Raw genomic sequence first — 15,456 nt, forward strand, 5'->3', positions numbered from 1 at the left:
GCCAATGCTTATTAGTAATTTCCAGGGATTTTATCGACTCATTCTCAAATAGAAATGTGTTCGTTGGGTTACCTTTTTATGATTTCCATAACTTCACCCATCAATTCTTGAGATATTATCAACAACTGCCTTGTAGCTCATTGCTGCAAATTTTAGAAACCACAAAGAACATGATGAGATTGCACTTCTATTTCCTGTAAATTTATTTTGATAGATCCAATCTTGTCATAGATGGTAAATATAAACATCATGAATGAATTTTTCTACTTATTTTTAGACATATGACTATGAGCTTATAAGTTATAAGCTAGCATATGGGTGTTACGAAACAGACCCTTAGTAAGTTGTATATTTTGACATCCTATAACTTTGTTGGGTATGGACCCTCTAATTTATTATCAGAACAATCTTAGGTAACAAGTTTAGACAATTTTGATATGTGTAATCTTCCACATCAATCTACAATGAGCAAGTTTTAAGTACTTTATGCCAAAGCTGTCCAGTTTATGGAACTTGGGATTATCCATATAATTTTAACAAATAAATTGAACTCTACACCAGCTGATACAGCAGCCAAAGCCAAAACCTGCATCAGAAGAGAAAAAAAAAGTTTCTCCTGCATCACCGTCTTTTCTTTCTATAAACTTCTGTCCATCTCCCAACAGTAAAAATAAATGGAAAAAAAGTTTCTCCTGCATCAGTGTCTTTTCTTTGTCTTTTCTTTCTATGTTATCATCAGGAGGAAAGAGCAACACTTTCTTCTTGGAAATCAATTTGAAGATTATGTGTGGAATATTCTTTATTGACCTTTGAGGAAGCTTCAGGTTGGAATTTCTCAGAAAAATCCGTATCGTTTTCCTCATCCATCTCTACCACTACGAAACTAATGTTCTTTGCATGATCTAGAGTAAAAGGCTCATCACATACAAAGCATAAACCCTTTTTCATCTCGTCTTTAATTTTCATGGAATTGTGTTTAGCTGCCATGGTGTGCACTGGATCGAAGGCCCGTGATACTGTCACGACCCAACTTCTAGCCTATTTTAAACAGAAGGTAAAAACTAACACAAAATAGGGAAAATAATTACAACAATAAAACTATGACATTTGCACCATCTGATTCTGATTCTGATTCATGGTTGAACCATGTGCCCTCCTCACTCTTGTTCTCCTTGTCACTCTTCTCTTAGGCTGACCACCAAATATCATGACAAGCCATCTAGGCTTTCCAATTAAAAACATATAATATCCAATGCATATTCCAAACACAAACCCACATCCATATCCAATTGCCACTGGTTTCCATCCAAATCCAAATTTCGCTTCACTCCATAAGCTGTTGTTGGATGAAGGAGGAGAATGTTGATCAGGTTCACATTTCATTGACAAGGGTAATCCACATAACCCCAAGTTTCCTTCGAAGGAATCATTTGAAAATGTACTGAACTGCTTTCCTTGAGGTATTTTTCCCACTAGATGGTTATTGGAAAGATTCAAGACTTCCAAAAAGTTTAAATTGGTTAATTCTGCAGGAATCACACCTGTTAATGTATTTGAGGAAATATCCAAAGATTCCAAATATGTCAAGTTTCCGATGGATTGGGGAATATAACCTGTAAGTCTGTTATGGGAAAGGTTTAGCCCTATGAGTGCATGAAGCTCTCCAATAGCATTTGGAATCTCTCCTTCAAATCTGTTTCTTGAAAAATCAATACTTACAAACTTAATTGGAATTTTCACCAGTGTCATTTCATTCCCTTTTGTCGTCACAGTCACAGAATCTGAGTATCCTGTGTCGTACGCTTCATACGACCTGCGCATATATTGCAAACTTCTATCCCCAACCACTTGAGTAACATTCTTCATATAGCTTCATAATTTTTTAGATAGCCTTTTGGTAGAAAACCACTAAAGTTGTTGCCCGAGATATCAAAAATGATTAAAATTGGAAATAGATGCTCGATCTTTAAATTGACAATGGGACCATGCAACTTGTTGTCTCGCAAAACCAATACCTGCAAATCTTGCATTGTTTGAAGCCAATCTGGAAAATTGTCTTCTATTTTGTTGCTGCCGAGGTTTAGAAACTCCAACTTTTTACACCTAGACTAGACAAGGATTTCGGAAAAGGGCCTTCTAACTGGTTACCATAGAGGTTTAGAGTGACAATTACACTGTCCTTTGCCGTGAAATGTGTTCATTTGTAGATCCAAAACTTCAAGGGATGGTGATCCAGCAAGACATTGTGGAATGATTCCCGCGTCAAATTGTTGTATTTCAAGTTGAGAAATTCAAGTTTGATATTGTAAACTTCCAAAGGGATTTCACCTTCCAGTAAATTAAAACTAAGATCAAGGCCATAGAAATAACCATTGGATGTATTGACGTTAATCCATTGATCTATTGACGTGAACAAGTTTTGAGACAGGTTCAAAAAATTTAATGAATTTGTTTCAAGTAACCAATTGGGCATTCTTCCATGAAGTTTGTTATTGGAAATGTCAAGTTAAATAATGAAGATGGAGTTTGTCCTTCCAAATTGTTTGAATCTAGAAGAAGTATCTGCAGTTTGGTCATCCCACCAAACACATCAGGGATTTGACCGTTAAATAAATTGGATGAAAGTTCGAAGATAAGGAGATTTTGAAGGTTTGAAAGTGATGTCGGTAGTTCACCTCCAATTTTGTTAAAACTCAAAACTAATTCTTGAAATTTGTTTGACATCTGAAATGCATTTGGAATTCGACCAGTGAGTTGGTTGTTATCGAGATACAAGAAAGTTAGACGTGGAAGTGTTAAAAGTGAGGATGGGATCGAACCATTTAGGTGGTTAAATGAGAGAGATAGTTTGGTGAGATGTGTGAGGTTAGCAAAAAACATAGGAATTTCGCCGTGGTGGAGAGATAGTTTGGACTTCATACGGAATTTGGTTTGATGTTCAAAATGCAGCCATTCATATGGATTTTGCCGTCAATTCTATTTTCTATATGCTTGAGACTTTGCCTAAGAATATTTAACAACGTGTTGCTGCGATTTGTTAGTTTATTTTGGTAATGCTCTTTGCATTACTATCTAAAAAAAAAAAAGATTTGTTAGAGTTTATGGAAACATCGGAACCTTAAAATATGGGAGGATGTGACTGAGAACAATGCACAGATTGTAGATGGGGCTCGACAGCTCCTTGAAGATTGGCAGGATGCCAATCTACCGCGTACAACAGCAACCTTGCCTACATGTGTACAACAACAACAACTTGTGTTCCCTTGCAGCAGCAATATGCTGTTTCCATGCAGCAGCAAGGAGGACAACAACAACTCGCCCGAACAGGTCTGGTTTTCTCACAATGGATGCCGCCTAGCAGTGGACGATTCAAATGCAATGTAAACGTGGCGTTTTTTGGAAAGATTTCAGGGGACATGTATTGGTATTTGTATTCGGGACGAGTCGGGCACGTTTGTGTGTAGCTAAAGTGCTGTAGTTTGGTCAGGTTTATCCAGTCGCTATTGGCGAAGCTTTGGGCCTTTTTCATGCTATTCAATGGATGCAAGATATGCAGTTTGATAATATAGACTTTGAGCTTGATTCAAAAATAATGATAGTCGCTTTCCATTCCCGCACGGTAGATGTCACATAATTTGGAAATATTATTGGTGCGTGTCGAGAGCTTTTCTCCTCTTCATTCACAAACTCCAGGGTTGAGTTTATTCGACGACAAGCGAATGCGGCGGCTCATGCCTTAGCAAGAGAAGCCACTTACTTAACTTGTCCCACTATTTATTATGCAATCCCAAGTTATATTGAAACTATTATTATTAATGAAATGCTATAACCACCTTTCCTTAAAAAAAAATGCACACAAACTTTTTTCATCCTTAATTATGTTTAACTCGGCAAGGCTGGGCAGATACATTAGTACTTATAATATGGAAAATGCTAACAAGTGCATTTGAGGCACTTGTTTAGAAGTATAAGGGTATGTTTGATCCGAGAGTTTTTGAGGGGAGGGAACCTTTTTAATTTGACGTGTTTGGTTCAATTTTTAGAAGGTGAAGGGAAGGGAACAAATTTTATTGCATTGTCAAAATTATCATTAAATTAATTTAAAATCTCAGTATTATCCTTATAACAACATTTACTATTATTATTAGGTTATATTATCCTTGTGACAACCTTTTATTATTATTATTATTATTATTATTATTATTATTATTATTATTATTATTATTATTATTATTATTAGGTTATATGTTATATTATTTTATAACAAACTAGTTTAGAGACCCGGCGTTGCCCGGGTTAGATATTAAATAAGTTTTATAAGTTTGTGTGCACGAATACACGTGTCAGTATATTAGATTGAATTTATTTAAATTTACAATTATAATAATATCATAAAAATAAATATAAATATTTCAAAAAAAATTAAAAATAAATATAAATGATGAGATGAATGTCCAATGCAAGAATAAAAAGTGTAACAAAATCAATAATGAATTAGTCCAAGTGGTAATAGTTTTGGGTCCTTTAAACATGGACTATTACTTTCCCACCCTATTGTCTTCTCCCGCACACTGTAAAATTTCTAAAAATGCCCTTGTGCATTCCAGATTTTAAAATTCGGATTCATGTTTACTATTTCGGATTTTATAATCCGGACAATTCTTATGTATAATCAGTCATCAGACTCTCTCACATTTCAACAGTTTTGAGTTTTCATTTTAAAAACAACAAAAAAACTAAGTAAAAAATGCTAAAAACCTGTCAAATAAAATCATAAAAATATAAAAATAGTACCAAAAAATTCTAAAAATCAAATAAAACTAATGGAAAATTTTTCGGATTTTTCTGAGAATATGAAAAATTAATAAAAATGAAAAATGAGTCTAAACGAAGGAATTTTGCATTTTGAGGGGCGGAGTCACATAAGAAGTCCCTTCTAGGGGAGTCATGGTCCTTGAATTTTTTCTGATTTTCTGGGGATGTTTCGGAGCAATCCGATCAAGTAGCCCGAAAACCTAATTTTTGTTAAATAAAATATTGGTTTTTAAAAATAGAAAAAATAATAAAAATATTGAGAATGAATGTGGAAGTGACACGTGGCATAAAAAACCTTACTTTATATATATATACTATTGATACTATTGATTGATTGATTGATTGATTGATGTGTAGTTTGTTGAGATAAAAAATACTGAGTGCATAAGATCAAAAGTTTGTTGAGATATTTATGTTAAATAAAATAGAAAAAATAATAAAAATATTGAGAATGAATGTGGAAGTGACATGTGGCATAAAAAACCTTACTTTATATATATACTATTGATTATTGATTGATTGATGTGTAGTTTGTTGAGATAAAAAATACTGAGTGCATAAGATCAAAAGTTTGTTGAGATATTTATATTAAATAAAATAGAAAAAATAATAAAAATATTGAGAATGAACGTGGAAGTGACATGTGGCATAAAAAACCTTACTTTATATATATACTATTGATTGATTGATTGATTGATTGATGTGTAGTTTGTTGAGATAAAAAATACTGAGTGCATAAGATCAAAAGTTTGTTGAGATATTTATGTTAAATAAAATAGAAAAAATAATAAAAATATTGAGAATGAACGTGGAAGTGACATGTGGCATAAAAAACCTTACTTTATATATATACTATTGATTGATTGATTGATTGATGTGTAGTTTGTTGAGATAAAAAATACTGAGTGCATAAGATCAAAAGTTTGTTGAGATATTTATGTTAAATAAAATAGAAAAAATAATAAAAATATTGAGAATGAATGTGGAAGTAACATGTGGCATAAAAAACCTTACTTTATATATATACTATTGATTGATTGATTGATTGATTGATGTGTAGTTTGTTGAGATAAAAAATACTGAGTGCATAAGATCAAAAGTTTGTTGAGATATTTATGTTAAATAAAATAGAAAAAATAATAAAAATATTGAGAATGAACGTGGAAGTGACATGTGGCATAAAAAACCTTACTTTATATATATACTATTGATTGATTGATTGATTGATTGATGTGTAGTTTGTTGAGATAAAAAATACTGAGTGCATAAGATCAAAAGTTTGTTGAGATATTTATGTTAAATAAAATAGAAAAAATAATAAAAATATTGAGAATGAACGTGGAAGTGACATGTGACATAAAAAACCTTACTTTATATATATACTATTGATTGATTGATTGATTGATTGATGTGTAGTTTGTTGAGATAAAAAATACTGAGTGCATAAGATCAAAAGTTTGTTGAGATATTTATGTTAAATAAAATAGAAAAAATAATAAAAATATTGAGAATGAACGTGGAAGTGACATGTGGCATAAAAAACCTTACTTTATATATAAACTATTGATTGATTGATTAATTGATTGATTGATGTGTAGTTTGTTGAGATAAAAAATACTGAGTGCATAAGATCAAAAGTTTGTTGAGATATTTATGTTAAATAAAATAGAAAAAATAATAAAAATATTGAGAATGAACGTGGAAGTGACATGTGGCATAAAAAACCTTACTTTATATATATACTATTGATTGATTGATAGATTGATTGATGTGTAGTTTGTTGAGATAAAAAATACTGAGTGCATAAGATCAAAAGTTTGTTGAGATATTTATGTTAAATAAAATAGAAAAAATAATAAAAATATTGAGAATGAACGTGGAAGTGACATGTGGCATAAAAAACCTTACTTTATATATATACTATTGATTGATTGATTGATGTGTAGTTTGTTGAGATAAAAAATACTGAGTGCATAAGATCAAAAGTTTGTTGAGATATTTATGTTAAATAAAATAGAAAAAATAATAAAAATATTGAGAATGAACGTGGAAGTGACATGTGGCATAAAAAACCTTACTTTATATATATACTATTGATTGATTGATTGATTGATTGATGTGTAGTTTGTTGAGATAAAAAATACTGAGTGCATAAGATCAAAAGTTTGTTGAGATATTTATGTTAAATAAAATAGAAAAAATAATAAAAATATTGAGAATGAACGTGGAAGTGACATGTGGCATAAAAAACCTTACTTTATATATATACTATTGATTGATTGATTGATTGATGTGTAGTTTGTTGAGATAAAAAATACTGAGTGCATAAGATCAAAAGTTTGTTGAGATATTTATGTTAAATAAAATAGAAAAAATAATAAAAATATTGAGAATGAACGTGGAAGTGACATGTGGCATAAAAAACCTTACTTTATATATATACTATTGATTGATTGATTGATGTGTAGTTTGTTGAGATAAAAAATACTGAGTGCATAAGATCAAAAGTTTGTTGAGATATTTATGTTAAATAAAATAGAAAAAATAATAAAAATATTGAGAATGAATGTGGAAGTAACATGTGGCATAAAAAACCTTACTTTATATATATACTATTGATTGATTGATTGATTGATTGATGTGTAGTTTGTTGAGATAAAAAATACTGAGTGCATAAGATCAAAAGTTTGTTGAGATATTTATGTTAAATAAAATAGAAAAAATAATAAAAATATTGAGAATGAACGTGGAAGTGACATGTGGCATAAAAAACCTTACTTTATATATATACTATTGATTGATTGATTGATTGATTGATGTGTAGTTTGTTGAGATAAAAAATACTGAGTGCATAAGATCAAAAGTTTGTTGAGATATTTATGTTAAATAAAATAGAAAAAATAATAAAAATATTGAGAATGAACGTGGAAGTGACATGTGACATAAAAAACCTTACTTTATATATATACTATTGATTGATTGATTGATTGATTGATGTGTAGTTTGTTGAGATAAAAAATACTGAGTGCATAAGATCAAAAGTTTGTTGAGATATTTATGTTAAATAAAATAGAAAAAATAATAAAAATATTGAGAATGAACGTGGAAGTGACATGTGGCATAAAAAACCTTACTTTATATATAAACTATTGATTGATTGATTAATTGATTGATTGATGTGTAGTTTGTTGAGATAAAAAATACTGAGTGCATAAGATCAAAAGTTTGTTGAGATATTTATGTTAAATAAAATAGAAAAAATAATAAAAATATTGAGAATGAACGTGGAAGTGACATGTGGCATAAAAAACCTTACTTTATATATATACTATTGATTGATTGATTGATGTGTAGTTTGTTGAGATAAAAAATACTGAGTGCATAAGATCAAAAGTTTGTTGAGATATTTATGTTAAATAAAATAGAAAAAATAATAAAAATATTGAGAATGAACGTGGAAGTGACATGTGGCATAAAAAACCTTACTTTATATATAAACTATTGATTGATTGATTAATTGATTGATTGATGTGTAGTTTGTTGAGATAAAAAATACTGAGTGCATAAGATCAAAAGTTTGTTGAGATATTTATGTTAAATAAAATAGAAAAAATAATAAAAATATTGAGAATGAACGTGGAAGTGACATGTGGCATAAAAAACCTTACTTTATATATATACTATTGATTGATTGATAGATTGATTGATGTGTAGTTTGTTGAGATAAAAAATACTGAGTGCATAAGATCAAAAGTTTGTTGAGATATTTATGTTAAATAAAATAGAAAAAATAATAAAAATATTGAGAATGAACGTGGAAGTGACATGTGGCATAAAAAACCTTACTTTATATATATACTATTGATTGATTGATTGATGTGTAGTTTGTTGAGATAAAAAATACTGAGTGCATAAGATCAAAAGTTTGTTGAGATATTTATGTTAAATAAAATAGAAAAAATAATAAAAATATTGAGAATGAACGTGGAAGTGACATGTGGCATAAAAAACCTTACTTTATATATATACTATTGATTGATTGATTGATTGATTGATGTGTAGTTTGTTGAGATAAAAAATACTGAGTGCATAAGATCAAAAGTTTGTTGAGATATTTATGTTAAATAAAATAGAAAAAATAATAAAAATATTGAGAATGAACGTGGAAGTGACATGTGGCATAAAAAACCTTACTTTATATATATACTATTGATTGATTGATTGATTGATGTGTAGTTTGTTGAGATAAAAAATACTGAGTGCATAAGATCAAAAGTTTGTTGAGATATTTATGTTAAATAAAATAGAAAAAATAATAAAAATATTGAGAATGAACGTGGAAGTGACATGTGGCATAAAAAACCTTACTTTATATATATACTATTGATTGATTGATTGATGTGTAGTTTGTTGAGATAAAAAATACTGAGTGCATAAGATCAAAAGTTTGTTGAGATATTTATGTTAAATAAAATAGAAAAAATAATAAAAATATTGAGAATGAATGTGGAAGTAACATGTGGCATAAAAAACCTTACTTTATATATATACTATTGATTGATTGATTGATTGATTGATGTGTAGTTTGTTGAGATAAAAAATACTGAGTGCATAAGATCAAAAGTTTGTTGAGATATTTATGTTAAATAAAATAGAAAAAATAATAAAAATATTGAGAATGAACGTGGAAGTGACATGTGGCATAAAAAACCTTACTTTATATATATACTATTGATTGATTGATTGATTGATTGATGTGTAGTTTGTTGAGATAAAAAATACTGAGTGCATAAGATCAAAAGTTTGTTGAGATATTTATGTTAAATAAAATAGAAAAAAAAATAAAAATATTGAGAATGAACGTGGAAGTGACATGTGACATAAAAAACCTTACTTTATATATATACTATTGATTGATTGATTGATTGATTGATGTGTAGTTTGTTGAGATAAAAAATACTGAGTGCATAAGATCAAAAGTTTGTTGAGATATTTATGTTAAATAAAATAGAAAAAATAATAAAAATATTGAGAATGAACGTGGAAGTGACATGTGGCATAAAAAACCTTACTTTATATATAAACTATTGATTGATTGATTAATTGATTGATTGATGTGTAGTTTGTTGAGATAAAAAATACTGAGTGCATAAGATCAAAAGTTTGTTGAGATATTTATGTTAAATAAAATAGAAAAAATAATAAAAATATTGAGAATGAACGTGGAAGTGACATGTGGCATAAAAAACCTTACTTTATATATATACTATTGATTGATTGATAGATTGATTGATGTGTAGTTTGTTGAGATAAAAAATACTGAGTGCATAAGATCAAAAGTTTGTTGAGATATTTATGTTAAATAAAATAGAAAAAATAATAAAAATATTGAGAATGAACGTGGAAGTGACATGTGGCATAAAAAACCTTACTTTATATATATACTATTGATTGATTGATTGATGTGTAGTTTGTTGAGATAAAAAATACTGAGTGCATAAGATCAAAAGTTTGTTGAGATATTTATGTTAAATAAAATAGAAAAAATAATAAAAATATTGAGAATGAACGTGGAAGTGACATGTGGCATAAAAAACCTTACTTTATATATATACTATTGATTGATTGATTGATTGATTGATGTGTAGTTTGTTGAGATAAAAAATACTGAGTGCATAAGATCAAAAGTTTGTTGAGATATTTATGTTAAATAAAATAGAAAAAATAATAAAAATATTGAGAATGAACGTGGAAGTGACATGTGGCATAAAAAACCTTACTTTATATATATACTATTGATTGATTGATTGATTGATGTGTAGTTTGTTGAGATAAAAAATACTGAGTGCATAAGATCAAAAGTTTGTTGAGATATTTATGTTAAATAAAATAGAAAAAATAATAAAAATATTGAGAATGAACGTGGAAGTGACATGTGGCATAAAAAACCTTACTTTATATATATACTATTGATTGATTGATTGATTGATTGATGTGTAGTTTGTTGAGATAAAAAATACTGAGTGCATAAGATCAAAAGTTTGTTGAGATATTTATGTTAAATAAAATAGAAAAAATTATAAAAATATTGAGAATGAACGTGGAAGTGACATGTGGCATAAAAAACCTTACTTTATATATATACTATTGATTGATTGATTGATTGATGTGTAGTTTGTTGAGATAAAAAATACTGAGTGCATAAGATCAAAAGTTTGTTGAGATATTTATGTTAAATAAAATAGAAAAAATAATAAAAATATTGAGAATGAATGTGGAAGTGACATGTGGCATAAAAAACCTTACTTTATATATATACTATTGATTGATTGATTGATTGATTGATTGATGTGTAGTTTGTTGAGATAAAAAATACTGAGTGCATAAGATCAAAAGTTTGTTGAGATATTTATGTTAAATAAAATAGAAAAAATAATAAAAATATTGAGAATGAACGTGGAAGTGACATGTGGCATAAAAAACCTTACTTTATATATATAGTATTGATTGATTGATTGATTGATTGATGTGTAGTTTGTTGAGATAAAAAATATCTAGTGCATAAGATCAAAAGTTTGTTGAGATATTTATGTTAAATAAAATAGAAAAAATAATAAAAATATTGAGAATGAACGTGGAAGTGACATGTGACATAAAAAACCTTACTTTATATATATACTATTGATTGATTGATTGATTGATTGATGTGTAGTTTGTTGAGATAAAAAATACTGAGTGCATAAGATCAAAAGTTTGTTGAGATATTTATGTTAAATAAAATAGAAAAAATAATAAAAATATTGAGAATGAACGTGGAAGTGACATGTGGCATAAAAAACCTTACTTTATATATATACTATTGATTATTGATTGATTGATGTGTAGTTTGTTGAGATAAAAAATACTGAGTGCATAAGATCAAAAGTTTGTTGAGATATTTATATTAAATAAAATAGAAAAAATAATAAAACTATTGAGAATGAACGTGGAAGTGACATGTGGCATAAAAAACCTTACTTTATATATATACTATTGATTTTATTATTATTAGGTTATATTATCTTTGTAACAACTTTATTTCATACTATTAACAACTTTTAACTTTTATTTCTACTTTCCTATAAAAAAAACTTTTATTACTACTTGTAACAACCCTATTATTAATTCAATATTTCATTGTCTACATCATATTGTTATCGATTACATTGTTATTGTTTCGTTACTTTATTATACTTATTTAATTAAGGTTAAGGGTAAAACAGTAAAATTATTTTAAAATCCCTCTCATCCCCTTTGAACCAAACACATTTTTAATTAAAATATTTCCCCTCTCAACCCCTCTGTTAAAATCGCTCCCCTCCCATACTCTCCTAATTCTCGAACCAAACAAAAGAATAAACTTTTTCTTGAAAATTGAGTATTCAATGCATTGAAATTTTAAAAAAAGAATATTTTCTACATAAGATTTACAAATAATTTCCTCTTTTGAATTCTTAGCAAGTGTTTTTAGAATACTTCTCGGCATATTCCCTAAAAAAATAAAAAAAATATATACTCTCCCTCCGTTTTAAAATGAGTGTCACTTTAGCCAAAAAAATTTGTTTCAAAATGAATGTCGCTTTCAGTTTCCAATGCAATAATAACTTTTTTTTTCAATTGTACCCTCCAATTAATACTCTGCACACTACTTCCAAAGTATTACTTTTAAAACTAACCAATAGTTAATAAGGATAATTTGGTAAAATAAACATTCTTTTTTTTTAATCATTGCATTTCTTAATATGTGTGTAAACGCCACTTATTCTGAAAACTGGGGGAGTATCAAATATTATGATAATAATTTGGAGAACCGACCTGGATCTTATTTAAAATTGGGTTTATGTGTCTGGGGTGTTCTAGAAACCTGCAACGCGTGCGATTTCACGTTTCTTCTTGATTCTTCCTTCAACACAACGCAGAAAACCTAATCTAATTCGATCGATTTTGAAATCTCAATGGCTTTGAATCCACAATTGTTCCCAAATGGAATGCCAGTTGCATTCGTCAACGAGATGTTTGTGTTGGCTAGAGATGGCGTCGAATTTGAAGTCGACAAGATTCCTGGCGCTGGGTATTATTCTTCCTCTTTTTTCTCTTTCTTTATTATATATTACTGCAATTCCCAAAAATCAATTTAGGAAAATTAGATTTATCGTTCCTTTCAACTGCTTTGTGTATTTCGATAATTGGCGAAACTTATAATTTGTTGGTTGATTATTCGTCGAAATTAAGTGGCTTGGTTTGTGAATTATGGGAGGGTTTTAAGCTGAAGTCTATGTTTAAACCTTGTAAAGTAGCTTATTGACATTGCCTATAGTCTAAATGTTGAAACAACAAAGGTGCAACGTTTTAGGGTCTGTTTGGAATAGCTTTGAACAAAAGAGAGAAAGGAGATAGTCAAAGGAATAGAGGATTTTTGGAGGGGATGACTTTGGGGATTGGTTCACCAATTTGCTGCATTGATATCCTGTTGAAGGCAATGGGGAAAAAATTGGGGAAAAGAATAAATAGAGAGCATGTGAGTAATGTTGTTATTGATGTAAATTATATGATTGATACAATCATACAAAACACTACTCAACACTTTCGTAGCGTTTGCTTGACATATTATTAGAACATGACAATGATGAATATGTGAATTCTGTTCATAATCATGAACACATTTCATGTCATTGTAAACTATACTAGTCTGCAACTTGGAGCATTTCTAAGCTTTGTTTGAGGCACAAGTATACAAGAAAATAAATAGTTATAAATTTTTTTCTTGTCTTGTGTTAATATATATATAATTCCACTTTTTGTTTCAGTCTATCTTAATCTTATACAAGTTATTATATTCATGATTTTGTTATTGACTTTGTTATCAATGGTCAGAAGTCATGGGGGTCGTCTCAAAGCAAAGGGGATCATCTATTTGTCAAATATACGGATGGTTTTCGTTGCTAAAAATCCTGTTGATGGACTTTATGCTTTCGACATGCCTTTGGTATGTGATACTATTCTTTCATCTCTTTAAATTGTTTGCAGACTAAGTTTGTTTTTAGCTAAATTTTACAGTCTTCTTATTCTGCCAAGACAATTGAATGTACCCTTCTCTATGCTGGATGTGTTGATTAATCTATATATTAATCTACGAGTAGCAGAACCATTGCTTAACTTGTACAACTTTATTATCATAAATTATTGGGTGTATGAATATTTTTCGTGTTACCATCTCCTATATCTTCTGTTATGACTTTATGACCCATGTGAAATTATGAATGCTATGAATATGACGGTGCAGTTTTAGGCCTGTTAAATGTTCTTGGCAAATTGCCATTATTATTGCAACTTGCAAGGCTGTAATGTATACGTTTTGGTAACCTGCTGATTACTGAGAGTGTAGGTTTTTATTATGTTAATGTGACAGATTATTAGCCGGGACATCCAAATACTTGATATTAAGGTCTCAAGATTAACCTCCAAATTATTACTTCCTCACTTGAATCAATCAAACTTCAAGATAGTTTAGTTTTTCCATTTTGTTTTTAAGGGTAGTTAGGTTGAGAATGAGCTATATACTTGAAATGGGTAAATTGTGGTTCACCATTTTATTTTTAATTTTCAATTGCCAATGAATATTCAGTTGACATACATGTCCATATTTGACATTTACTCTATGCCGATGCTTATGCAGCTGTACATCAATGGTGAAAAATTTAACCAACCAATATTTCACTGCAACAATATTTCTGGATTTGTTGAGCCTGTAAGTTAATTTCCCATTATTTGCTACCCTGATTTTGTTCCTATATATTCTGTTATTATTTCTTGTTGTATTCAAAATCTTTTGTCCTAAACCTTTCTGTAACTTTCTAAAATTGCAACGTAGGTGGTCCCAGCTGATCAACACAGGGCTCTTTACTCCACACACTCATTTAAGATCATATTCAAAGAGGGAGGATGTGGAACCTTCATTCCTCTTTTCTTCAATTTGATTGCTTCAGTGAGACAGTATAATCAACATGCTAATGTGCCGACCGGGTCTCATGTGGATCCTTTACAGGCATCTCAGACTCCTGTCGATGAGATGATGAGACATGCGTAAGTGAAAGTTAAGCTTTTATTTTTTTTGGTTAAGTCTGTTAGGGTATGGATTGTATTGTTTATAATCCAGAAACCGAGGATTTATATTTGAAAACATTATGCAGGTACGTTGATCCTAATGATCCAACAAGAATATTTCTGCAGCAACCAAATGCTGATTCTCAGCTTAGGCGTCGAACCTATCAGCCACAGACAGACGGAGGTCACGTTTGAGAAGGAGATTGCATTTTCTTCACCTTCATGCAAGATATGTTTATACGGATATTGTGGCATTTTAATATGAAAATAAATAAAACCATAAGAGGGAACTGTTTCTCATGTATGATCAGGAACTAAATATATTACAAACAGGAAAAATTTAATCATTTTTAATATTTTTCTTTTTATATTTTATTGTATGTGTGCGCACAATTTTTTTGATTTGGAGTGGTATCTAAATAAGTATTTTATATTTGGTACCTGGTGGATAAAGCAATAAGTACTAAAGTAGTATTACATTTAAGTACAACTATTTTT

The 15,456-nt window shown here is 29.3% G+C and overlaps 1 protein-coding gene and 1 pseudogene across 2 annotated transcripts; one reads left to right on the forward strand and one right to left on the reverse strand.

Annotated features, from left to right (window-relative positions):
• Window positions 1-1,085: 1,085 nt before the first annotated feature.
• LOC146900403 (receptor-like protein 35) lies at window positions 1,086-2,506 on the reverse strand (annotated as a pseudogene).
• A 10,172-nt stretch (window positions 2,507-12,678) lies between these two features.
• On the forward strand, window positions 12,679-15,326 carry LOC146900404 (classical AGP protein). Of its 2 annotated transcripts, none has more exons than XM_085732164.1 (5): window positions 12,679-12,925; window positions 13,729-13,840; window positions 14,531-14,602; window positions 14,726-14,937; window positions 15,045-15,326. In XM_085732164.1, the coding sequence occupies exons 1-5, from the start codon at window positions 12,810-12,812 to the stop codon at window positions 15,151-15,153; spliced, it is 621 nt and encodes a 206-aa protein (XP_085588290.1). In that variant the 5' UTR covers window positions 12,679-12,809; the 3' UTR covers window positions 15,154-15,326. The 2 variants fall into 2 exon arrangements, with proteins under 2 accessions (XP_085588290.1, XP_085588291.1); XM_085732165.1 differs by having other exon boundaries at window positions 13,732-13,840.
• Window positions 15,327-15,456: the final 130 nt, after the last annotated feature.

This window comes from Medicago sativa, chromosome 8, assembly GCF_051527215.1.
Source record: "Medicago sativa cultivar Bolivia chromosome 8, Bolivia_mono, whole genome shotgun sequence".
Classification (NCBI taxonomy): domain Eukaryota; kingdom Viridiplantae; phylum Streptophyta; class Magnoliopsida; order Fabales; family Fabaceae; genus Medicago; species Medicago sativa.